Source organism: Calypte anna, chromosome Z (assembly GCF_003957555.1).
Source record: "Calypte anna isolate BGI_N300 chromosome Z, bCalAnn1_v1.p, whole genome shotgun sequence".
Classification (NCBI taxonomy): domain Eukaryota; kingdom Metazoa; phylum Chordata; class Aves; order Apodiformes; family Trochilidae; genus Calypte; species Calypte anna.
The window spans coordinates 48,109,509-48,135,814 of NC_044274.1; the positions used below are offsets into that span (position 1 = coordinate 48,109,509).

General features: G+C 38.8%; 1 protein-coding gene across 1 annotated transcript in view; it reads right to left on the reverse strand.

Annotated features, from left to right (window-relative positions):
- The window catches only part of PGM5 (phosphoglucomutase 5), a 68,668-nt gene that overhangs the window by 35,333 nt on the left and 7,029 nt on the right, over positions 1 to 26,306 (reverse strand). Inside the window, exons 2-6 of the mRNA XM_030467687.1 lie at positions 25,424 to 25,586; positions 22,198 to 22,344; positions 19,681 to 19,806; positions 15,702 to 15,892; positions 14,691 to 14,845 (exon numbers count right to left, since the gene is read on the reverse strand). Coding sequence (XP_030323547.1) covers positions 14,691 to 14,845; positions 15,702 to 15,892; positions 19,681 to 19,806; positions 22,198 to 22,344; positions 25,424 to 25,586 — 782 coding nt within the window. The remainder of the gene's footprint in view (positions 1 to 14,690; positions 14,846 to 15,701; positions 15,893 to 19,680; positions 19,807 to 22,197; positions 22,345 to 25,423; positions 25,587 to 26,306) is intronic.

Below are 26,306 nucleotides of genomic sequence, written 5' to 3' on the forward strand. Positions count from 1 at the left end.
ATGAACTGGTGAAACTCTCACCCATTCATTAGCAACAAATTGTTTATATGCTCTATAATCCATTCGAAGAATTTCCCCCCCCAAATTGCCAGCCTTTCCACAACTCCTTCCAATGAAACAGAGTTGACTTATCTGGTACAAATACGAAAGTTCTCTGAAAACATACAACGTGGAGTTTTGATTCATTTTGCTCTTAATGGTGGCTGTAAGGACTGAAAAGGAAGAGTCTGATGAGTTAGTTTAAGCTGCAGTTACACAGTATTACAGTAAACTCAAGAAGACATTCTACCAATAACTAACTCCAGTGAGTGACAAGAATCTAAATTCACTCTGTAATTATGCTGAGTGATACCCACCACAAAGGCTGTTTTTGCAAAGGAGCAAAATTGTATTTAAAACTGGAGGAGGAGGATACAGCTGCTCATATATTGGTAACAATGTCAGTAAGATCCTTGGCAAATGCAACATGAATCATGCTTCTTCAGCATTTATAAATGATAAGATAAAAAGCAAAGCAAACCATGTTTGTACAGAGTTTTGACAAAAAAAGAAGTTAAGAGATCTCTAGGTGTACCTGGTGGGGAACTGATTAATCTGAAAAAGAAGAGGAAGCATCTTATAGATCTATCAGCTCACAGTAAGTCTCCTGAGAACATCCAGACTTAGATCATCAAATCATACAATGCATAGGGTTGGAAGGGACCTTTAAAGGTCATCTAGTCCAAGCCCCTGGCAGTAAGCAGGGACATCTTTAACTATATCAGCTTGCTCAGAGCCCTGTCAAGCTGAAACTTGAATGTCTCCAGGGATGGGGCCTCTACCACCTCTCTGGGCAACCTCTGCCAGTGTTTCACAACTCTCACAATAAACAAGTTCTTCCTGTTAACCAATTTAAATCTACACTGCTCTAATTTAAGACTATTGCCCCTCATGCTATCGCTACACACTCTTGTAAAGTTCCTCTCCATCTTTCTTACAGACACCCTTCAGGTACTGGAAGCCCACTTCAAGGTCTCCCTGGAGTCTTCTCCTCTCCAGGCTGAACAACCCCCACTGTCAGCCTGTCTTTGTAGGAGAGGTGCTCCAGCCGTCTAATGATTCCATCCCTTCCTTATATGACCTTTAGACCATGACTTCTTGTGTTTCTGAAGAACTATCTAAGCAAGATTTAGGTAACTAGGGTGGGGTGTACAACTAGTTCTTTATTCTCGAAGACTCAAGAGCCAAGAGCTGGTGTGGATCAAGGCATGATGGCTGACAACCAATACTGTCTGGCCCCAAAGGAGATATCTTGTGATCACATCATGCCCAGTCTTCCCTAAGAAATCAATCATCTCATGAGAAGACACTGAAAAAAATCTGACACTGGATGACTGCAGGTGTAAAACTGTCCAGCAGATTCCCCCAGCAGTGAGTGATCAGCCAGCCAGAAGCAGCTGCTAAAGAACTCAATTCTTCAATTTACAGACATATCTATGAGTAAGCTAATTTCCTAACACAATGCAGTAATAACTTCATGCATACATTTTCTCTATTTATATTATTCCTCTTCAGAATCACAGAAAGATTCTGCAAGTTAATCAAACCACCTGTAATTGCCTGTACATTAACATTAAGTAAGAAAGCTCTTTAGCATACTACAGGAGGACTCCCAGCATGCTTTGGGTCTGCACATTAGAGGAACAATAGGAGTTAGTATGGAAAAAGACATAGGAAGCAGCACCTTCAGCATCCCACCTGGTAGTCTATCCATTGATAGCATTCTGTCCATCTTGGGCAGGGGGGAATCAGATTTTGCCACAGTGTGGCAAAGGTGCTTGGTCAAAAACCAAGGCAAAGTGTGGGGCTGCTTTCTCTCTCTTCCTAGATGGAAAGCACACAATAAAAGTCCAAAGGAAATGTGAAGAGCTTGAAGAAAATGGAAATAAGGAGCAAACACCAGTCAGAGCAATAAAAATTCCTTAAGCAGTATGAATTACAGTCATTACATATGTCTCCTAACCTAGACTAGCTCTAATGATTAGTAATTTTTATGACATCTCAACAAAAGGACAATACTGCATACGAGGAAGGACAATATTGCAGTTACCAACATACTGGCTGGTCTTCAGCAGTTAGAGATGGAAATAAATACCTTTCAGAACACACACTGAGCATGGTTTCCCATAGTGATGCAGTCCTATACATATCACACCTGATAACCATACTACCAAACAAAATAAACAAAAAAGAGCAATCCTCACAAGAAATCTACAGGCTGTGGCATAGTCCACACTTTAACATTCTAGCAACTTTATAAAGTTGTTGTAGTGGGAATAAATCTACTTGGACAGCAAAACCATAATAAGTTTCATCAACAACAAAGCCCATACTTCTCAGAAACCCAAAATGAGTGATGTAACTCACTGAGTGATCTAAGTGAGGAAAACATGACAGTTCTCATTGGTCTCCTAGTCAGATTACCTAGGGTAAAAAAAAAATGGGAAATTACTCTTTTTCTCTTTTACACAACACAGACCTGCCATGTGTTATATGCAAGTTCATGAAAATGTCATTACCGCCTTTGACCTGTACCATTCCAGAAATGAAGACTTCGAAGTTTGAGAACTTCCTAAGAAGTGCCACAGTAACTAATGTTGTTTTCAACTGTTTCTCTTGGCTACAAATGTATTGGAAAGCTTTGGAGAAGATGCAGTCTGTGTAACTTTCTTATTATGGCTTCGTTTTCTTCAGTGTGTGGGATGCAAACAGGTGTACTCGTTATAATGTTCCACACCAAATGCTGTTCTCATGTTGCTTTAGTCATCAGGCCGAGATTCAAATCCAAAATGAGTAACTTCACACCCTCTTTTCTAAATGTTTCAAGGGTCAACTCCCAAAGGAAGTTCAAGCTTCAGGACAGAGTGCCTGTGGCTCTCTGCCTTATGACAACTTCTTTATCCCCTTCACACAAGCTCTAATAGAATGACTAGAAACAGCTGTTGCCATATACAGTATCTAGACAGGACTGCTAAAATAAGGATAAAGAGACAGAAAAAGTCTGCTTCACTGAAGAAAATTAGTAAACACAAGCACTTGTACAAGTACACAATGAGGTAAAGATGTACTTTGACAACAACACACCTCAACAGAATTTTCTTTCACATAAGAAAACCAGCTGGCACAGTGTTCACAATCCTTGTAAGATGAAATCAAAGTCATAGAATATCTTGAGCTGGAAAGGGCCCATAGGAATCATTGGAATCCAACTTCCAGATCCTCACAGGACTACCTAAAACTAAACCATATGAGTAAGAGCATTGACCAGACAATCCATGAACTCAGGCTTGATTCCATGACCACTTCCCTTGGGAGCCTCTTTCAGTGACAAACTGCATACACACATACTGTAAATTCACAGAGAATCTGAGGTTTGATTGCAGAGTTCATGCTACTAATGAAGAAAAGGCCAACCATCTGGCAAGCATGTGTCTATGCTCTCCAGATGTACTGCAGTAATCCCTAAGGTTAGTTGTGCCCTCCTTTGCTGAGATGCAAGAATCACTTTTCCTTATTTTTCTAGTATTCATATACCTATAGATTAAATTAAGTCTTTCTTGACAGCAAATTTAAAAATTACCAAGTATGATGACTTCTATCATTTTCAATGAACTTTTATATAGCAAATATGACCCCTTTGAAGACTCCAAGCTTCTTTTAGACTCCAAACTCTACCATGGCTTAGTAGCAGAGAGATTCTATCTTGTTCCAGGAAAGATATTCTCCACTTTTTTTTATGACTGCAACTGACTGTATTAGATAATCTATGGTTGTCCCAATCACAACAACATAGACTGAGAGTAGTTCAGCTTCAGAAGAAGTAGATTTTTTGGTGTATTGATCCAGATAAACAGCTCTCACTGCTACACTGTAGTGTGCTGTATTAAGAGCCTGCCTTATTACTGACTTTCTAAATCAGGCAGGTAGGAGGACAATCTTCTTAATGCACGGAGAGAACAGAAACAAGCAAAAAGACTCGTTTTTTTTTTAAAGTAAGCCTGTCTCTGGGAAAGGAAATTCACTGACATATATGACACACCTGAGCACCCTCAAACACAGATATTTTCTGCCTCAAGTCCTGCACCATCACTGCCGCACAAAAAACTGTGAATTTTCCAGAAATAAAAATGGTCTAAGAAGGCGATGGGTAAATGCTTTGTAATTTCTCTTATTCTGACAGGGAAATTTTATTACACGTAAAAAAGGAGGAGGCAATAAATGGAGGAAAGGGAGAGTTATTCTCCTTACATCCATCTGCAGATACTTACTGTGATGAGCCTCAGTAATGCTATCGCTAATTACTGGCAAGACCTTTGGTCTTTTACAGGAAATGCAACAATATTATGAGCTAAACACAGGGGAAAGACTTTATTGACTCAGGAGTACATGTGGCCCATAAACATTAGCTTTTTCAGTCTTATTACGATGAGGTCAGCTGGTTCAAAAGGCACTATGCCTGTGGTCATAGACAAAGATGCAAACCAGATGTGAATATAATCACAGTATGTGGTACAAAACTCTGCAATGACAGCTATTCCAATTGGGGTTTCAGTACAATGAATTGTCTGAAACAACAGTTTTAGGTATTTATCAGAAATTACTGGTTGCTTCTGCAGCCTCGTCTTCACCTCCCAACTACTGTAATACTAAATCCATCTTCTCAGACAGAATCAGCATGATAGCTCACAAAATTATCTGGAAAAGAAAAACCAGTTCAATTTTGCCTTCTCAGTGGTTTAGAATGGTGCCATCTCTTTGCTTCAGAATAAAATAAACAAGTAAATAATGTGGGAGAAAATCAAGGTTTTCTACACATTGCCTTGCTGTTAATCATGGTAACCACAAGACTACAAGCATGCAGGCAGGCTCAAAATCTTGGTAGCATGAGGACTTTCCAGCAAATTTCTCTTCATATGGCTACAGCATTATCAATAATTCAGAATGGAAGCAACCACAAGTGGCTTCTAGGCCATCTTCCTGGTGAAAGCAGCATCAGCTATGTGATAAGACAAAGCTGCTCATGGGTTTATCTAGTTGGACATTGAACAACTTGTTTCAAAACATTATCATTGTCTCTTGTCCTCCCACCATGCACAGGTGTGAAGTGCCTGCCTCGATCTTCCTGATGGCATCTGTAGGTACAGGTGGCTGCTATTAAGTCATACAAAAGCCATCTTTCTTCAGCTAAACAGACCCACTTCCCCAGCCTCTCCTCACAGGGCCTGTTGCTCCAGTCCCCACCTGTCTTTGTGATCCTATGTGGAACTCACTCCGATTTACTGTTGACTTTCCTGTAGTGAGGATCTCCAAACCACTCAGAGTTTCTGGAAGTAGGTTCAGAGGTGATGAGCAGAGAATAATCACTTCACTCACTCCCTGAGCCACACTCATTCATAGATCCCAAGGTGCTGCTGGTCTTTTCCAACTCCAGGGCACAAAACAGGCCCTTACCCAGCTCACTGCTCACATCCTGTCTCTGCAGATCTTCTCCTCAGCTCCCCTGTCCCCAGCCTGCATCACTGTAGGGTTCTGCATTTTTAGGGGCAAGATTCAGTTTCTCCTTGCTGAATTTCATCAGGCCCTTGTCCATCAATTCCCACCTTCTGTTTAGGTTTCCTTTACCAGCAGCCCTGATCTCCAGCATGCCAACAGGTACCCCACCAAATTTGGTGTCATATGCAAACTTGGTCAAAGTACCATCTATCCTTTCTTGCAGATCACTGATAAAGATGATAAACAGGACAAGTCACAGAACCCATCAGTACCCGAATTTTCACTGGCATATTATGCAGTGGCCCTTAAGCCTGCTGACCTAACCAGATTTTTACTTATCTAGTTGTCTACCCATCCAAATCATAAAGTCCCAAGCTGGATACAAAACAATGTGTGAGACACAGTGCCAAAAACCTTGCTAAAATGTCAGAAAATTACATTTGCTGATCTAACTTCATCAACAGATTCATCTTTGCCTGCTCTTCCCAGGCAAAGAGATCGGTTAGACATGATTTATTCCAGTAGTTCCCTAATGATGCCATTTACATTCAGATTTCCTTTCTTACACCAGTTCTGCTTTCTGTCTTGCAAATGGTTCTGTGGATTTTAATGAATGAGAGTCTGTAAGTGTTCCATGTGGCTGTGATACTTGGCTGGGAAGAAAAAAGAAGAAAGCAGTTTCGCAACATTACTATGGTGTTCATAGAAATAAAGAAAAATAAAAAGGAAGAAAAAATTGTAACATGCCATAGAAAAAAAATGCCACTACAGAAACACAGAATGGTTGAGGTTAGAAAGATCTTAAGCCCCTTTCATTTCCCCACAAAAATGAACATAATAATATGTTTCTTCTCCAAAATTAATTTGACAATTCAAGTGACTACAACTTAAAGCAAGATGTGTTCTAACAGAACTCTCAAACTTCTTCAAATAATGTAAAGTATCTTGGTTTTGTCACATTCCCACAGAGATCTTCTTCAAAACATCCTTAATATAAAGAAAAATTTCCTGTCTTCTTAAATTGTAAATAATTCGAGTAATTTAGCAGATTATAATACTTTAATACACGTAAGAAGTAAAAAGTTTTATACACACTCTTTAAATGCTGTGCCAGAAAGCTTTTCTTTTAAAACAGTAGGAAGCCATCTCTATTTACAAAGAAATCTTCTGATGAAAGAGTTTGCTTTTGGGCTGATATCAGCTCTGCTGTCCAGCACAGGCAAACCATGTTCAGATAGGCTAATCCACATGGGAGCCTTTCTAGTTTGAAGAGTAAAATGAGACTGTGTAAAACCACAAAAGAAAAGGAGCCTTAATCTTAAACTTTCTTCTAGTAGTCACAGTCTTCTGTAGCTGCATTGCTGTAAACTTCCTCATTATTTTAATTAAAACACTTCTGGGCTTTTTTTATCAGGACATTTGAACAATTTCTGTTGTTTATTCACAGCTGTATACTTTTTGAGATTTAAGACAGATACAGAACTAGGAAAATTGTGGACCTTCTGTTACCCAACATCTGCCTTTTGCACAGTGTAAAGCATGCTCAAAATGTTTTGCAGAAAGTTTATTTTTCTCAGGTAGTTTTTCACATGCAGCATATTAAGTCCAGACAAAAGTCTGCTTGTTTGTGAGAACTACAAATAAATGTATTTCTTAACAAAGGCCAATCAAGTTTACAGAATGTATTTCTGTCTCACCAAGCACCAACTCTCGTTCTCTGTAACTCTGCTGAACACAGTTCAAACTTAAGATGGAAACAGAGCATAGCCATTTTCAACTTGTATTTTTCTTTTAAATGAAGAGAACTTTCAATACACCTTTCTGTGCTCAGTACTGAAAGGTACAGATTCCAGAACAGATGAACCTGCTCACTGTAGGCTAAGCAGCTATAGCTACCCACCCCAGGCACAGGCCAGAACACAACTAACAACCAGAACAAGAGTAGCACACTGTGAAAGGCTGCTATGTAGCCAACCATTCTTAATAGAAATCAGTTGCTTCCAGATTCAGAACTAGCCTAAAAAAACAAATAAATTGTGTGCCAAGTAAAAGGAGGTAAGCCACAGGACTCCCTAGCCTCTTTTGCCATTTATCCATAAAGAACAAGACAGAATTCCCTACTTACATTTCATAGGAGACTGGTATGTTTTCTGTTGCTTTCTTTATGAGCAATGGAATGCCAGCACTGAAGAACACAAGACGTATTATACATTGATTCTCTCCCAGAAAGTTCAAAATTATGCAATACACTGAGAGAGGTTCATTCTCATCTTTGGCTCAGGATGTATCTTAGAACCTCACTGCTGGTGTCCTGAAGTGTTAACAATAAAATTACTTATCTCCTGTGCATCTGAAACATGGCCAGTCACAAACACAGTGGGCAGCATGTTTTCAGCAGTGCAGGCTAGGGCAACAAACCCCTGGAAAAACATCACAATAGGCTTGCAACACCACACTATACTGAAGCAAATCCAACATTGAAGAAAATATCAAGAAGACAAAGACAGTTCCTTAAAGATATCCCATAAAATATCTGCAATGATAAATCAGCTCCACTGCTTAAAAAAACATTCAGGGATGAAAGGATGACAGCTAGATTCCAAGCAAATTGAAGAAATAAAACGAAGACACAGCTTATAAAAGAACATCAGTGCCTTTTAATAAGTTTTTTCCACAGATCTTTTCAAACATTTTATATCTGTGTAAATAAAACATTTTGCTGCATTATGTTTTTGAACCTGATACAGAAAATCCATTTTTTATCAGGTATAGAAGTATACAGAAGACATTTATGGCTACTTCTAATACTTTTATGTTATTTAAAATATTACAAATCCTGAAAAAAATTCCCACCATGGTGCTCAAGAACTTTGTATTACACTGCAAACATATTAAATTATATTTATGAAGGTTTTATGCAGTTGCCATTCTGCATTATTCCAGGACAGAACATGTCCTTTTGCTCCATCTAATTTAAAAACTGCTTATATGTGACATGGACTAATTCTGACAGAGGTGTCTTTAAAAATTCACAGCAAGCATATTCCAGATAAGAGAAAGTGAGATTGTCTTATCCTGCTGAAGGAAGATAAAAAAAGTGAGGTCACAGCTGGCATAAGTTAAAAAAAAACACAGTCACAAAGCAAATGCAGTATCAGCCATGTAGAAAGGTATTTATAACTTGGAGAAATCTTGAGGCTGAAAGAACCCACAACTCAACAGTAGAGGAAATCCAGGTGGAGTAAGAAAAGCACAGTGCCTACCCTGCTTCTGGCACAAACTTCTTCATTAAAACTCATGATCAGAAGAAAAGCAGATGGTTGCAAAGAAACAATAAGTTACAAATTCTCAAGAATCTACTGGCAAAAGAATCTAGGCTGTATTTTACAAATGAAGAATTCAAGGCAACTGTCACAAAGGCACAATCAGAACATGGTGCGCTGTTCTCCATGGCCAGACATACACATTTCTTTAATTACTACAGCTTGTTTAACAGCAGTAAAAGGCCACAACCAATAATCCATCTGGATTTCACTGTTTTCACTGCCTCCAGAAGCACTTTTCCTGGACAATACACACCTCAATACACACCCTTATACACACCTTACTGCTCCAGTAAACCAGTTGCAGTTTTAATTTTCAACTTCTAATTCTCTCATCCTTATTCTCCTTTTGTCTTCCCTTGGGGGAGTGGAGGGGGGCTAATAGAGAGCAATCTGTCCTCTGGCTTTTGGTCCACCCATAGTGCTAAACCGGGACAGATTATTTGGCACCCAACGTGAGACACAAATGAAAAAGATTTCCTTTTAACTGAAAATATTGTAAGGTTGGAAATTGAAACAAGTCGTTTCCAGACTGGCATCATAGTTTACTAGAAGAGGATAAGGGCAGTGACACGTGGGATAAGGAACAAAAATATGTAAAAATATACCCAGCCCAGTCTTGATGCTGGCAGGGACAGGTGCCTGAGGGCCCCTTGCAGCAGCACCAGCTCAGGAGAGGGCTCCACAGCTCTTCCCAGCACCCCGTGGATGTGGATTCTGAGGAGCATGTGGTGAGCTGGGGGTAAAGGAGTTCAGAGAAGCAGCAGAGAAGCAAGGAGTGGGCAAAACAGACCACGGCTTCTGGTTATAGAGTATGGGCAGGAAATGGGAGGGAATATTGACCCCTCTGTGTTCCACCCCTCTCAGATCCCTCAGGGTCCTAAAGATCCTCTCTCTTGTGCTGGTACCAGAAATTATCCTTGTCCACTCAAACTATGACAAGAAGACAGAATTTTTTTTTTTTCATCCTGTCTTCATGTCATTCATCCCTCCTCACATTTCAGGCTCCTGTCCTAAAGAAGCAAACATGCAAGAGCCATTCAATCAAAGCTTCCCACTGTCCCTCAGACAATATGGACCTCACTCTAAACCAGCACTGTGAACCCAAGAGTTCTTGCTGTCAGGGTCTTCCTGTAACCACACCAGCTGTTTGGAGCTTACCACATCTCTGTCATTCATTTGCATAAGAACATTTCTCTAAACAAGTCAGAACAGTCACTGTGACTGCAGGCCCCCTTAACGCTCTAGCTGACCAAATAGTAAATGGACAGTCAGCAGACAGAACACTGATGTGTCAAAGTTGCATTAAAAGACGTGCCACCAGATGTAAAGTGACAGCATGTTATCTGGAAAGGTGCTTGACTTTGCTCAGGGTAAGTATAATCACAGAACCTTTGTGCTCTTTCCATGACTTGCCTGTAGAAACAAGATATTAGCTAATCCTTGTCACAGTAGAACTCTCACGACCTTCTTTTCCAGTATCAACTTGACTGCTGGTTTCCACACCCATTTAGCTTCCTAATTCCTACATAAACAATTTTTACTCACCTTTGTGATTCTCATTTTCTAGGCGATTAGCTAACATTCCAGTATTTTATTTCTTGTAATACAGACATCAAGTCATTCAGAATGCAAAAATATGAAAAAGGAATAGTTTGTTGAACAGGGTACAAAGATTCACACTTCCTACAAGAAAAGGAACACCAACTAAAGGGGACATATTGCCAGAGAATTGAAGTCTGGAGATGTACTGCCACAATCTTGTTGATGTTGGAGCATATTAAAGCAGATGTTTCCTGTCAAGTGCTACACTCTTCCCCCAGCACTTGCTGGTATACTCCAGCAGTCACTTCAAGCAAACACATGTAAATGTTAAACATCTTGAGCAAATTCTCTCATAATCCAGTGCTCCGTTTGTTATTGCTGTATTCCTAAGTGACACTTAAGAGTCACTTCCCACTGTTTAACAAAGCACTGTGAAAAACTATTAAAGAACGCATCATCATGCACACAATTGAACAAATTATCAGATCTTCTAAATCCTGTTTTTCAAGTACTACGTCTGATTTTTCTTTGCAACTAAGAAAAAGCACTAGAATAATGATTTAGGCTACACTGTAGCCACACCACAGGGACAAAACATAATAAGAGATTTAATCAATTCCCTCACATCAGAGCTACTGTTATTACCAAGATTACCAAGAAGTGGGACAAAAGAGAGGACTTGGTACAGTACAATATGAAGATTACCTCTGTAGACGCAAATCAAATACAACTTTCAGACAATAATGGGGCTCTGATGACTGGAAAAGTGTCATTCCAGAGACACTGTGATTACACATCAAATACTATGAAGAATGTCTAGAAGAACCTGTCTTTCTTTTATGAAAAAAAAATAAGGGATATATTTCTGATTACAATTATCTCTGTTTCCCTACTCTGCTAACAACCATTGGGACAAGGATGTCTAAGCATTTATGGAGTACTGGCTGTACTATTAAAGCTTGCAGTTATCACTTCTTCAGTAAGACGAATAAGTAGAATATAAATTTCTTTTCTTCTCCTAGGCACTATTTCTTCACAAGTTTCTTGCACTTCTGCACCTATTAAAAATTTTGCCATGAACTTTTCAGACATCTTTAAGAGTTCCTCAATTACTATTGTAAGTACAATGGAAATACAGAAAATAAGGAAGATCAGCACTCAGTAGCACAGTAGAAATTTTTTTTAAGTACTAAGTTTATTAAATGTGCTTTTCCTCCCATTTTAATCAAGTGTTGTTTTTATTCTTGTCTATGCCTGATGGGGATTAACAGTTGGTCAGAAAGTCCTTTTCCTTTACTTATTTCTTCTAACTCACTGACAAAAAAGCCTTTGCAAAGCCTTTCTAAATATTCATTCCCAGGGAACTGAATGGTAAGGGACACTTATTGAAGGCCAAATTATGACTAACTCAGGCTGTCATATTTCATTATTAAATCTAGAGAGGTAAATGGGACACATCTAAAAAAAACCATGGATATATGAATAAGAATAAACTTTACCACTTAACCTTCACATATAAAAATGTCTGCTATGCAGCTACTACCTTAAATGAAATAAATGCCAATCTGAATTAATGACAGTCTAGATATGAGTAACTACTTCTGTTTTTATGGGATTTGTTTTAGGTGTTCCACTGGGTGCACATGGCAGGGTTTGCCAGTGGTCAGCTGCAGGGTGGGCTCTGTCAGGAGGGGCCTGGGCTGTTCCACCCCAGACACAGGGAGTTCCCATCAGCTGCCACAAACCCATCACAGAGCACAGCTGAGCCCAAATGCCAAGCTGGTCATAGCTCTAGGGTAACAGACTTTAAAAGGGCAAAAAGTTGCCCAGCAGTAATGGTTAAGGAAGAAACAGCATATGCTAGGAGCAAAGAAGAAGCAAGGAGGAAGAGGCAGAGCTGCTTCAGATGCTGAAGCGGAGATCATCCTGCAGCCCCTGAAGAGGACCATGGTGGGAGCTGATGGATGTTTCTTGACAGCAACTTTAGCTGGTGGAGACCAATTTTTTTGCCTGAAGGACTGCAGACCATAAGGAGAAACAATGCTGGTGTAGGGGAAGGGTGTGGAGGAGAGGCAGAGGGGAGCTCTCATGGACTAACACTCCCACCCCATTGCACTGCTTGGCATGGAGGACACAGAAGAATGAAGTTGGAAAAAAGGACTGGAGGAACGGTGTTGGTTTGATCTGTGTACTTTCTGTTTCTCACTATCCAAATCTATTTCAAATTATGACAAATTATATTAATTTTTCTGAAGTCAAGTCTTCTGCCCTTGATAGCAGTTGGCAAGTGATCTCCCTGCCTGTCTCACCTACAAGTTCTTTCATCCTGATCCTGTCCTGTTGAGAAGGGGGGGTAAGAGAGTGAGTAGGCATTTGGCAGCCAGCTGAGGTCAACCCACTGTAAGTATCTGGATGAATATTTTGATGTCTCTTTTAGGATCTTCTAATAAAATCTCCAGCATTGGTATAACTACAAATAGTTAACAATTGCAAAGAAGGTAAAAAACAGGCAGTTTTGGAAAGTTACACAAGCAGGATAGATCACAGCATGCATCAGATGCCATTCTGTAACATTTTGCTCAGAAAGTTTGACATATCTTGTTAAAATCACTATTCAGAAGCTCATTAAGATTTATCTCATTAAGTTGATTTTGGCCAATGTCCACAAGCTTTCACTGTCAGATTAAAAAAACCAAAAAACAAACAAACTCATCACAGGTATTTTGCATTGTCATGTGCATAAATGAGTCAGAAAGCAAAAGTGGTCAGCTTCAAGAGCATGTAAATGCAAATCTTCAGGGAAAAAAAGACAACAAAAAATGAAAGAAAAATAAAATAATCAAGTGTCCTGAATACAGACTGAAAACTTCACAATAATAAATATTTGTAAGAATGTCTAGGAAAATATTTACATCTTTCCATCATTATCAGTTACTCAGTTTTATTTAATAATCAGACTTAGCTCCACAGAACTAAATAAGGCAGTAATCACAATGAGACTATGTGTGCTCCCAAAGGTCAAGTAAACATTGTCAAGAACATAATTCAAATAGTCAGTGTTATTGAAAATGACTTCAGTACTTTCTGACATATTTAGCAAACTTTAAGAAAACAAGACAGACAAGCATATTGAAATGTCACTGTTTCTTCCAGTCTTACAGAAATGCAAAGATCCTGGGGTTTATATCCAGAATGATCCTGTCTTTCTTTATGTAGTATTTCATTATAAAGGTATCTTTCACTTAAACAATGAGATTTTTGGATCTCTAAACAGAATAAACAAAATAGAGCAAACTCTGACATAACAGTCTTTCCTTAAACTAGGACACCTACCTATACATAAGGAAATTTTCCCTGAAAAACGTGTACAGTGTTTAAAGGAAGTTGCTAGCTCTGAATTTGGTAACTCTTAGAAACTTCCTGAATATGGAAGCACCCTAATAACTTTGCTTTTCAAACTTTAAAATCACTACTTTCTGATTAGATGTGTTTAATGGGGGCAGCAGATCTGTCTTATGTTAGTAAAGTTATGCAACCAGACCAGAACTGAGACACAATATACTCAGTGAATGCTCTTTCCATGAAGAATATACAAGGCAATAACGTTCAGCCTAATCTTCTTCTGTCAGTATTTATGCAAAGTTTCGGTCTGGATGAGACATTGAAAATTCAGATGCTAATACAGGACGTACACCCAGAAAACATTTTGAGAGCAGATTAAACTTGTCAGGAATAGCTTTAGGTATCCTTTTAACCTGCCTTGAAACTGGGAATGTATTTAATAACTGCTTGCAGTCACTCCTGGGACATTTTGTATCATAATAGGTTATATATTTCAGTGACTTAAAATAATAAGGGTGTGGGGTGTGTTTTGGTTTTTTTAACGCTTGGTTAGTACTGAATTAATACTTTACCTGTTTTCAACTTCCATGGGTTCCCTCACAAGGGCTGCTGGGTTAGGATATAAAGCATTATTTACTGAAAAAGGAAGAGCGGTGGTTTTTGGAAAAGGAATTACCATCCAAGTGTTTGTACTTCTAGAAAGATTTAACTTACTTATTTCTTTTCCAGAATGAATTGAGCCATTTTAATTTAAGAAAAGTTTGGTAAAATTAGTCTAGGTAATATCAAATATCACTGCAACTAGTTAACAGAGTAAAGCACATAAAGATGGTGAAAATTAGAAGGTCTTACCAAAAGACTTCACAATTTTGGAACTACTATGTAATACAAAACAGAGTGATAATTAATGTAATGACCAAGGTCATGTAAATAAATGTTTCATCTTACTTGTCCAGGGCTGTGCTGGTAGGCATGCTCCTGCCAAATCCTCGGACACCCCTCTGACAAAAGTATGGAATGCAAGACAGATTGGCAGCAATTATAGCCAGTGAATCTGATGCATTAACAAAGAAACCATTTTGGCCGAGGATCATGTAGCGGTCCTGAAGAAGAAAAGAAATTCCAAAAGGCATCTTAAATTACATGGTTTGCAGAGAGGTAATTTCATTCATTAGATCCACTGTAGGTAGGGGAAAAAATAACAGGCTTGGGTTATTTGCATCTGTCTTTGGGTAAAATAATTTATTGGCATCAACCTGCAAGGTTTACAATCTCACTTCTCTCCAGCCTTGCAAATCTAAGTTCCAGACCAGTCCCTAGCTTCATCCTCCTACGTGACACTTCAGTAGGCCTCTTACTGGGAGGGAATGCTGGCGCAGGAGAATCTTTTTGCCATCAGCATGCACTACATGGAGAGTAGGTGGCTGATTTGTGTTTACTGACAATGGAAAACAGCTGCTCTTCTACAGAACCTTTCCATCTTCCTCCCACCCTGGTAGGAGAGAAAGTTATTTCTGTAATACTTTGCCATTTATGACATTAAAAATTAAAGCAGAGATTCAGTGCTTTATTTAGCTGAAAATAGCTCGATTTATAATGTTAACCAAAAAGGATTAAATTAGTTACTACTTACTTTAACAAGTCCATTTTATTTATATATACTGTCTCTTCCTAACCAGGAATAAAAGTGTTACACAAGATAAAACCAGCCTAACATTTAATGAATTCTAATTCTGGATTCAAATCCTGCTCAATCTGCAGTCATCTGCAGAGACAAATTACAACATATGTGTTTCATTTAAGGGTTCCAAACGTTATCATCTGGACCTGAAAGTAATACCACTTTCAGCATTGAGGGCTTACTGAAAAGCAAATAAACTATAGTTCACTTGTCCCATATCTGACCCCAGGCAAAAAGTATAGCTACGGTAACACCTCCAGACAGATAAAAACACTTACTCCATCTGCATCAAAAGCTGCTCCAAATCCATATTCTCCACCTTTCATAGCCTCCAGCAAGGCAGTTGCATATGTTAAATTGGGATCAGGAGGCTGTCCGCCAAAATCCTCCAGAGGAATACAGTTTATGGCAGAATTTGCAGGAGCTCCCAATTCATCACACAGGATTCTTCTTACATAAGGTCCCATAACTGCAAAAACAGAAGTCTACCATGCAATCACAAAAGCATATGCTTGACATTTAAATTTTTCTCAGCACCATAGAGACTTGATACAAAACGTGCTTTCAGAAATTCTAGATAGCTGTTCTATCAAGAGAAACCGTATTATTGTTATTTCACAGCTGAGTGTGTGATTTTCCCCCCACTAAATAAACAATCAGCAATTAAGCATTAAAGTACAGTTCTCAACTACTGGAAGTGAAAAAGTAATCACTGAATGGTGAAAGATGCACATTTTATTCACCCATTAGTAAGTAAAGCAATTATCATACACTAGAACAAAACTAAGATGCTGTTCAATGTGTTCTGGAATTCAACAACAGTTTGACATGTAACAGTAAGGAAAGCAAACAGTGAGGGAATGTAAGTGAGAAATAAACTTACCTCAACATTCCAGTTCGTATTAAAATTAGAGTAAGTTTGTCCAACAAAGGATTTTTACAAAATTTTAATTACTACCACATAGATAATAAATAAAATTTTTCTAAAAATTCAAAATAGCTTCTTTACTTTGACAAAGATATGGCCAACTGAGCTCCTAGCTCATGCTGTATCATAGCTATTATACGCAATGCTGTGGGGGTATCCCAAAACATCAGTCAGGTCCATTTTGGATGAGCATTGTGTTTCATGTACATCTTGTGCCTTTTTCTTTCTGTAGAGGAATTTCCCATCCTAATGCCAATGACTGAATGAAAGTATATAGTGTATTATCTTTTAACCAATGAATTTTCATTTTGAATAACTGTATAGAATATTTTCTTGGTATTAGTAGCAAATTTCTAAAATTTCAGCTCAGAAAAAAAATGGATCCTGAGTACATATTGACCTAGAAATGCAATAATTAGCAAATTGTACAGAACATTGTTCAATCTCACTATCAAATCACCTACTTGTAGGAAGAAACTATAATGTCAGTAACGTATGAAATCTACATTTGTGTGGTCAGCATCTGAACAGACACTCACAAATGAGCTTTCTGAATCCCTGAGGCAGGTGTGAACAGGTCACTCAGAGGTAAAAATTTTCATGATTGCTCACTCTCTTATGCTCCCTATTTTACCTTACTCTGAAATCTTGTTACCTGGAGCAACTGTAAACAGAGGGAAACCTCTGTAAGAAATTTGTCTTTAAGAAAACCTACATGCAATTTCTGTAACATACATGGTAAACATTGATCATATTCTCATGAAGAGTATACTTCTGAAGAATTACTTTTCTATGCCAACATTAAACTAGCAATGCCTACAGTCATTGGTATTTCCAGAACTGAAGAGCTAAAACAAACTTTGGAAGACAGTTTGTCCATGTACACATGTGGCCTTCTTTAATGTACAGAATACTGCAGTTCGTGACTCACTTTTTTTTTAATGCATCTTATCCAAAAAATCTTTTGATCTGATGCCACCAGGAGAGGGACACACTCCACTTATCTTAGAATAATGGAATTGTTTAGGTTGGAAAAGACCTTTAAGAACTTGAAGTCCAACCATAAACCCAGCACTGCCAAGTCTACCACTAAACTTACGTCCCTAAGCATGTCATCTACATCTCTTTCAAATATATCCAGGGATGGTGACTCAATCACTTCCCTGGGCAGCCTGTGTCAGTTCCTGACATACCCTTCAGTGAACTTTTTTTTCCTAACCTCCAATCTAAGCCCCTGGAACAACTTAAGACCATTTCCTCTTGTCCTATCTCTTGTTACATGGGAGAAGAGACCAAGCCCTGCCTGGCTAGTCTCCTTTCAGGCAGTTGTAGGGAGTGATAGGGTCTCTCTTCAGCTTCTTCTTTTCCACCTTAAACAATCCCAGTTCCCTCAGACACTCCTCAAAAGACTTACTCTACAGACCCTTTACCAGCTTCACTACCATCTCCATAAATCCTCCAGTAACAAAATATACACCTTATAGTGAGTGGTCCACTCACTGGCACAGTATTCAAGGTGCAGCCTCATCAGTGCCAAGAACAGGGGAATGATCACTTCCCTAATCCTGCTGGCCACATTATTCCTGTTACAAGCCAGGATGTTCTTGGTTTTCTTGGCACACTGCTGGCTTATATTCATCAAGCTGTCAATCAACACCCCCAGGTCCTTTTCCTCTGGGCAGCTTTGCAGCTACTACCCCTCCTGAAGCCTGTAGCATTGCACGGGGCTGCTGTGACCCTAGCACACAACCTGCCACTTGGCATTGTTGGACCTCACACAGCTGGCCTCCACTCATCAATCGTGCCTGTGCCGATCCTTCCTATCATCAAGTAAATCAACATTCCTGCCTAACTTGGTGTCATCTGCAAATTTACTGGTGGTGCACTCTATCCCCTCATCCAGATCACTGATAAACATACTCAAGAGAACTGGGCCCAAGAGTGAGCCCTGGGGAGCACCACTTGTATCCGGCTGCCAAATGGATCAACTCTGTGGTAGATTGCTCCAGTGGTTATTGACTGGTACCCGTAAACAGGCGAGATACATTTTAGTTTGCATTTCCCTGGCCTCAACTTCTCATTACTTATTCTTTATGGTATTTGGGGGAATAAAAGACTGAGAAATAATATTTCTGCTGTGAAAAAAACCAAAACTTTCTCTTTTGTATAAACAAATATTCTCATATACAACTACTCTATGTGTACTATGTATGGCTATTTCTCCACAAGTTAAAAAGTCATAAAGCCAGTTCACCTTGCAAGTGAAGTCTTTTCAAACACTTATGGTGCATTAGTTTTTCTGACCCTGAGCCAGACTGTGCATCTTTGTGACCACATATAAAATTTTTCAACACTCACTTATAGATCTGGACATGAGAGCTCTACACACCACTTGAGTAACATTCTCTCTGGTGCAATATGTGACAGGAGGCAGTGCCTTCCTCATTGCTGTGTTGCTCAGGACACCATCTGCTCTTCTACCACAGCCTGGAAAAACTGGGTGTTCACACTGACTGTACACCCACTGTTATCTTTTGAACAGTGACTATTAGACTGTACAAAAGCTTTGTAAGTCCATCTAGTTCCCTTTATTAGTCAGTTTTTGTAATCTCATTAAAGAACAAAACCTGGTTCATTTGTTGGATTTTTTTTTCCACATGATAAGGTTGAACATCATTATTTACATTCCTGTCCTTCCAGTCATCATCTGTACAAATCTTTATTTATTTTTTCATGATGTAGAGTAAGATAGATCTCATACCAATATATGTTTCACCAAGTGACAAAGAGGACAATTTTTTCATAGTGTCTCAGAATTGGTCCCCTTGTTGTCTTCTGTGACACTTGCTCTCCTCTTGCCCCCAGTACACTGACATTTTTTAAAAGTCAATGTGAGAGAGACCAAGGTCTCAGCCAAGTTTAAGGACTCCTGAGTGCAATTTCCTTAGACCTAACTAATTTTATACCATTTAGAATTTACTCATAGTAGAAACTGCCTTGTAACCACCTTGGCTACTGCACGCTTTATTACCCTCTCATGGGAAGATTACCACATCCTGCTTGCTTCCAAATGCAGAAATAAAACATTTATTGGACACATATGCCTGCATTTCTCTATCAAGAAAAGTTATCTTTGCCTAGTAAGGGGTCTAACCCATTGTGAAGATTGTCTTTGTTACCAGTATAATGTTCAAATCCTTTGGTTTTACCCTTAATCCTTATTAATTACGCTTTTTTAAAAAAAGTCTGCCTCTTACATGCTGTACCTTTATTGGGAAACTACTGCAGTGTACCTACAATTTTGTCCTGATAGCAACTTAAGTTCATACCTCCATTCATGGCATCAATCCTTATTTTAATCTGGTTGGGTCCGGTCAGCAAATTTCTGATCGCATTGAAGTTGAAGATACTTCGAAGGAGATTGAGGTAGATATCCACAGAATCCACAATTTCCACTAGAAAAAATGGGTAGAAAATTAGGCAGGAAAAAAATCACTACAGTTCATGCATGGTAAAACATCTCTTTATGCATATTCCCACCAGCCATCCAACTCAACTAAAACCAAAACACAGAGGCTCTACATGACAGGGATTTGCTCTGAAGCCCATTGGGGCAAAGTCAAACACATCCCCTGATTTCAGTGTGGCTGCCAAAAAGCTTCAAGCCTTTCAGAGGCCAACAGTTTTGCCTGCAGAGGTGAGGTACATGGACAGTTCCTCTTTAACTGAAAACATTCATTAGAGCACACTGCAGCAAAATAAACTCTGCTTAATCATTCACTAAATCACGGAACAACTTTTCAAACTAAACATGTTTATTTCCAGAGGAAAACGTCTGTGCCAAGATGAAGTCACACATTCTATTTTTCTGCCTGACAGCAGTTTCTACCTGCTCCATTCCATCAGGAAAGACATACAGACTATTCTCAGTTTTGCCACCTGGAATATCTGCCTCCAGTTTGTTACCAATCTACCATGATACTTCTGCATTTTGTATCTCAATGATTTAGGAAAGTTAGGCACCCATACAACATCTGGCTTTAGACAGATGGCTTTAGACATCTGCTCTTGCTAATTTGAATTCTAAATTTATAAAATAAGAAAGCTATGAATTTTTTCATTTTTTTAAATTTTAAACATTGAACTAAAATGAATTAATGAAACTAAGTCTGTCATAATGAAAGCAGTCAGAAGCTATGCTTCTCAGGTCACTTTGGAACATACTGCTTTTGCTTATTAAATTAAAAAGCCTATGTTACAAAAATGTCTTTTTATCTGGTTAAATTAGTATCTTGAAATATTTTAATTAAAAGTTAAATTATTACTTAGAATATCAGCCAGTCTTCCTCGGAAACACTGACCTCACCCTAATGCCCTTCTTTAGGATAACATTAAAATGACAGATATTTTTTGAAACTAGAAAAACACTTACAAGTAGATTCTGAAAATACACCTAAAGGGACAAGCAACAAAATAGAATTCTCAAGGCTGAAAAAAAAACCTGTAAAATGTATTTGAAAATTAGTTCATTATGGTGTATGTTGGAAGCCTCAAGGTTTACTACTTATCTTCAAGTAGGGTCTAAACCTTGCACATATGAATAAATGCCTCAGCTTCAGTGGAGTTATTCACACATGCTAAGATAAAGTGCCTGCAGAATTAAAGTTTAAAAATTATTTTGTCTAACTGCTTTACTCTTAGGTGCTTCAGTACCTCTGTAGGGCAGATTCACAAGTTAGCTCATGTAACTGAAAAGGAAAAGTTTTAAATACAACTATATTTATTCATGCTCTTATAAGCCAATTACATTGTTTCTGCAGAAATCCCTTGAAGCTCTATTGTTCCAAGATGATATATTCTGGGAAGACTTGGTTGGGAAATTACTTTTCCTTAGACAAACATTCAGACAAATTGCCATTAATTTTAATCTACTTCTATACTAAGTCAGGGAGGGGGTCAAGTTTTAATTTAGAAAAATACAGTCTGAAGAGATTTAAAATTGTAGCAACCATAAGATTCCAGAGTGGTGTTAGAGCTGAACTTTTTTTTTTTATTTGCCTGAAAAGCCAAATATTTTCTTTGAAAAAAAAAAACAAAAAAAAAAACCAACAACCAACAAAACAACCCAAAACACCCAACAACATAATTTCAGAGTAGTTTTAATAAAAAACTTTATCAACATGTACTTTGTCTCAAAATATGGTGTTTTTCATAGGAAATGAACTGGCTTTAATTCTAGGATATCAGAAGAAGGAAGAGCTCTTGAGGCCATACAGAGTTTTGCAGTATTCAAAATATTGTATGGGTCTCTTCCTTTGCTTTTGACTCCTTCCAATAAAAAATTGCTCTGTTAGCTCATTTGAAAGTAAGAATACTAAAGAAGTATTCCCTTGCTTAAAGTATGTGTTTAAGCACTCCTTTTCCATTTGCATCAGAGGAGTCTGAGGGGATGCATAGTGCCTTACACATCTCACAACATTTAAGGCAGTGTGAGCATAGAATTAATAAGCTGAGATTTTCATGAACCCTTTTATTATTTTGACTTACATGAGCAAATCCCTCCTAGTCAAAAAAGGATTTTAACTACTAGCAAGCCTAAGGACATGTATTTGGTGAAGGTAATTGGCTAAATGATGATGCCTAATGCATGTGAGGTCTGTGACTCAGCTTCTTTACAAGACAACCAACTCAACACTTACCTATACTGTGTAATATTTTGAGAACTTGTAGTAAGGCATTTCGAAGAATTGAAGTTCTGCTTAAATAATGACCTGTTACATCATTCTGCAGCAATTCCAATATTTAGAATCAATTAATGCAGCATGCATAAAAGCATATATTGATACCTCGGAAAGGTTTGAATTTGTTCTCCAGATCAAATTCTTGTCTTCCTAGGCGTGATAAATCAACTCTGAGATCAGGACAAATGGCATATTCCTCCAAGGTTTTGCTGATTTGATAGATTTTATCAGAAACCATATCTGGAGCAGGCCCTGTAAGAAAAAAAGAATGTAGTGAATCAGTTTTTTTAAACAAAGTTCCCTACTTAAAAAGGCAGTGGTATTGCATGTATTTTCCTGAACATGCTGCAGCTGTTGAGGAATAAACACAAAGAACTACAGTGAGTGAGGTCTTCTATTTCATTGAATCTCAGAATATTAGGGGTTGGAAGGGACCTCTGGAGATCATCCAGTACAACTCTACCACTAAAGCAGGACTCCACAGAGCACATCACGGAGGAATACATCCAGGTGGATTTTGAATATCTCCAGAGAAGGTGACTCCACAGCCTCCCTGTGCAGCCTGTTCCAGTGCCTTGTCACCCTCATAGCGAGGAATTTTTTTATGTTTAAATGGAACTTCCTGTGTTCCAGCTTGTGCCCATTGCTCCTCATCCTGACTACTGAGAAGAGTCCAGCTGCATCTTACTTGCACCCATGCTTTAGATACTTGTAAAAATTAACAAATCAACCCTCAGCCTTCTCTGAGGTCAAAGTTATCCATCTTCAAATACAAGGCTGCATTTCCTTTTACTGTTTGGTGCATACTACCCATGATCCTGTATCCTTTCCTGATCACTACGGCCAAGGCTGCCCCCAGCCTTAATGTCCCCCACCAGTTCCCTTTTTCTTTTTGTCAGTACCAGGCCCAGCAGTACCCCTCTCCAAAACCTGAGTAAAGCAATTGTCATGGGTACACTGGAGGAATCTCCTGTACTGTGCACACCGGGCTGTGTGTCCTTCCCAGCAGGTATCAGGGTGACTGAAGTCCCTTGTGAGACCCAAGGCCTCTGACTGTGAGGTGACTCTCAGCTCTCTGTAAAAGGCCTCAAAAGCTTCCTCATCCTGACCAGGTGGCCCGGAATAAACACCCACAGCAGTGTTTGTCTCCTGTGTCAGCCCTTAGGCCTTATACACAAGGTCTCAACCTTGCAACTCCACCATCCTATCCTCCTGCTCTGTCTTTCCTAAGAAGGGACATCTCCATCCACAGCAGCGTTCCAGGCACCTGAGCTGTCCCACCACATCTCAGGAACTGAGACCCCAGCCCCGTGACTGCACACACATCTCCAGCTCTGCCTCTTCATTCCCCGTGATGCACCTCTTGGCAAATAAGCACTTCAGAGAAGGAGTTACCTGTGTTCTTTTCACTCTTTAGCAAGAATGATCAGACAAGCTATTGTAACAAATAGTGTACAAGGACTTGTAGCAAAAGAGTTGAGCATGAAGTACAACAGAATTCCTTTCTAGCTTATCAGACTCTTCATTGATTACATTAAAGCCACACTTTCAGTCCAAAAAATTACTTCCTTTTATGCACTATCCTCTTTTATGCACTTTCTGCACTTACTCTGAAGCCTCTGTCTTTTCAGTGTTAACTTTCCACTCCTCTAGCAATGCTGCTGTATTAAGTACAGTGTTGCCACATGAACTAGTGTGTTCCACCTCAGATGCAGTGTACCAGCTGGTCTGAGGCAATATAGTAAGTTACTGAACTCTTCAATCAGACTAGAAAATGACTTCTTAATCACCTAATCCAAACAAACCCCAAGGGGTCAGGACAGGTTTGATTAGCTCCAGATCATCTTTGAGATGTAATGCCTACTCATATTTCCAAACTAAGGGGGTCCCACAGTGTCACTCTGCATTATTTCCTACAGCTATAGAAAAAATCCACTTCCTCCTGACCTGGACCTGCAAAATAGACTGCATGAGAATGGAGAGCAACAAGTGTCTTCCTTAGGAGCAGTTGTGTTGCCCCACCACTCTCCTAATCCAAAGGCTTTACCTGGAACTTAACACGCATTTTCTCAGCTGCAATTTAAACCAACTAAGTTTCATTATGTCTCTGCTGATTATCATTAAAAATTGAACCTTGTGACCTGTGCTTGAGGAGTGTTTCATATTTAATGCTTAATAGCCTCTTTACATTTCCTCTAAAAAAAGCAGATTACACTAAAAAAAATTCCCCTTCAATTGCTACCCACTCATGATTTTAGGTGTACATGGTATTTTAAAGTTTACAGTGTGCTAAAGTATTTAATGGTTTGGCTCCAGTTGTGCTGTAACCCTGGTTCTCTCACTGCTTGACCTTACTAATCTCTCTGAGATTCAAACCTACTCTGTTTATAAAATCACACTGGCTTAATCACGCACAGTTTTCAATTAAACAAGAGGCAAGGGAGAAACATCTATTTCTCAAATTCTCCCACCTTCAAAATGGGAAAGGGAACACAACTTTGAAAGCACTTTCAGTGTTTTAAGATGGAAAGCACTCTACATATGCGAGAGACACAAGGAGCCAGGAATTGCCACGATGATGTTTTATGGCTACACACAGATCTGTACCATAAAACATTCATAAGGTATAACACACCTACATGTGTTAGCTTGCTGATTTCAGGAAACAGGGCATTAGCTATATACAAAAATTCCACAATTTATATATACAAAAATTCCACAATATATACACAATTCCACAATTGCAATAGTTAAAGTGGCAAAAACTTTAACTATTCCCTGCCCTGGATAAGAGCAGTTATTTCCTGGCTAAATATGAGTAGTGCTTTCTTCCATACAAGACAATGAACTATACTGCTTACAGCACTTCTGAAATTAAGAATTAAGAATAAGAATAAAGAATTGCATTCTTTAAAGCAAATGCCAAGACAAGAAACACAGAAATATAAGCAAAACAGAGCTCCCTCACAGACATCCTTATAGAGGATCAGAACTGTTGCAATGATCTGGCCATCTACATAAATTGCTATAAAAATGGGAAGGTAAACGTCTTGTTTATAGAAATCTTACAGCTAGAACAAGGACTTCAGTCAACATCTAATACTTATTGTACAAACACACATGAACAAATGCATTCCTATAACTGAAAAAAAATTGATATGCATATGTTCATCATAGTTTTAATAGAGTGAACAAAAAATACTTAGCCAGCTAGTCACCCTTGTCAGCACATTTTCACTATATTGAGATGCAAAGTTAAAGGAAAAAAAAACAAACAACCAAAACCAAAAACCAACAACAACAAAAAAAAACCAAAACCCAAAAAGCTTACCTCCATTGGCAACCTCAAACTTGACACCAAATTCTCCTCCAGGTCCACCAGGGCAGTGGCTAGCTGTTAAAATAATTCCACCAGCTGCTTTGATCTTCCGGATGATACATGAAACAGCAGGTGTGGATAAGATACCATTCTGTCCAATCACCAATCTGCCAATCTAGGTGGAAAAGGAAGTCAAAGTATTCAGGAGGCAGCCAAGCTTTTTTATTAATTTTAAAAATTAGTAAACATACACACATATAAGTATACATGTACAGAATAGAAATTGTGAACTCCTAGTATGGAGCCTATTCCTTTGCAGAGAAATATATGCACAGGAATTGATAGCATCCTAATCTGGAATGCTGACAAAAATTATTGCATCCTGGCATATTTGACCCCTATGGCCTATGCACTGGCAGCAAAGCATGATCACAGTCATGGGAGAGATTTGAAGAGCTCTCAAGCATAGCGGTGGGCTATGATCCTGATATCAAACTTTCCCATACAGCCCCCCAAAACAGCACATCCCCTCAAATATCAATAGTTAAGGGCTAACTATGTGTAGAAGAGCAAGTATATGGCCTTTCATGGAGCAGCTTTTCATTACAATCACAAACATCAGTACATACAGGACCTATAGTCTCCGTGAGTCACATCTCTACCACAAAGACAGCCTTGGATGCCTTTAAGAAAATACTGCTCCTCCTCCAGCCATCAGTGACTCCTTGACTATTCCACACGTGTGTTCCCCTGGGCACAACTTAGTAGGGGATGTCCCCACTGTTTTTAAATAAAAAAAGCTTTCAGGTCTTGTTATTAAATACTGAGCAAATGTGTTTGGTATTATGTGCAGTTGCCCTGCAAGGATCCAGTTTCAAAACCTTGCCTTCATGCC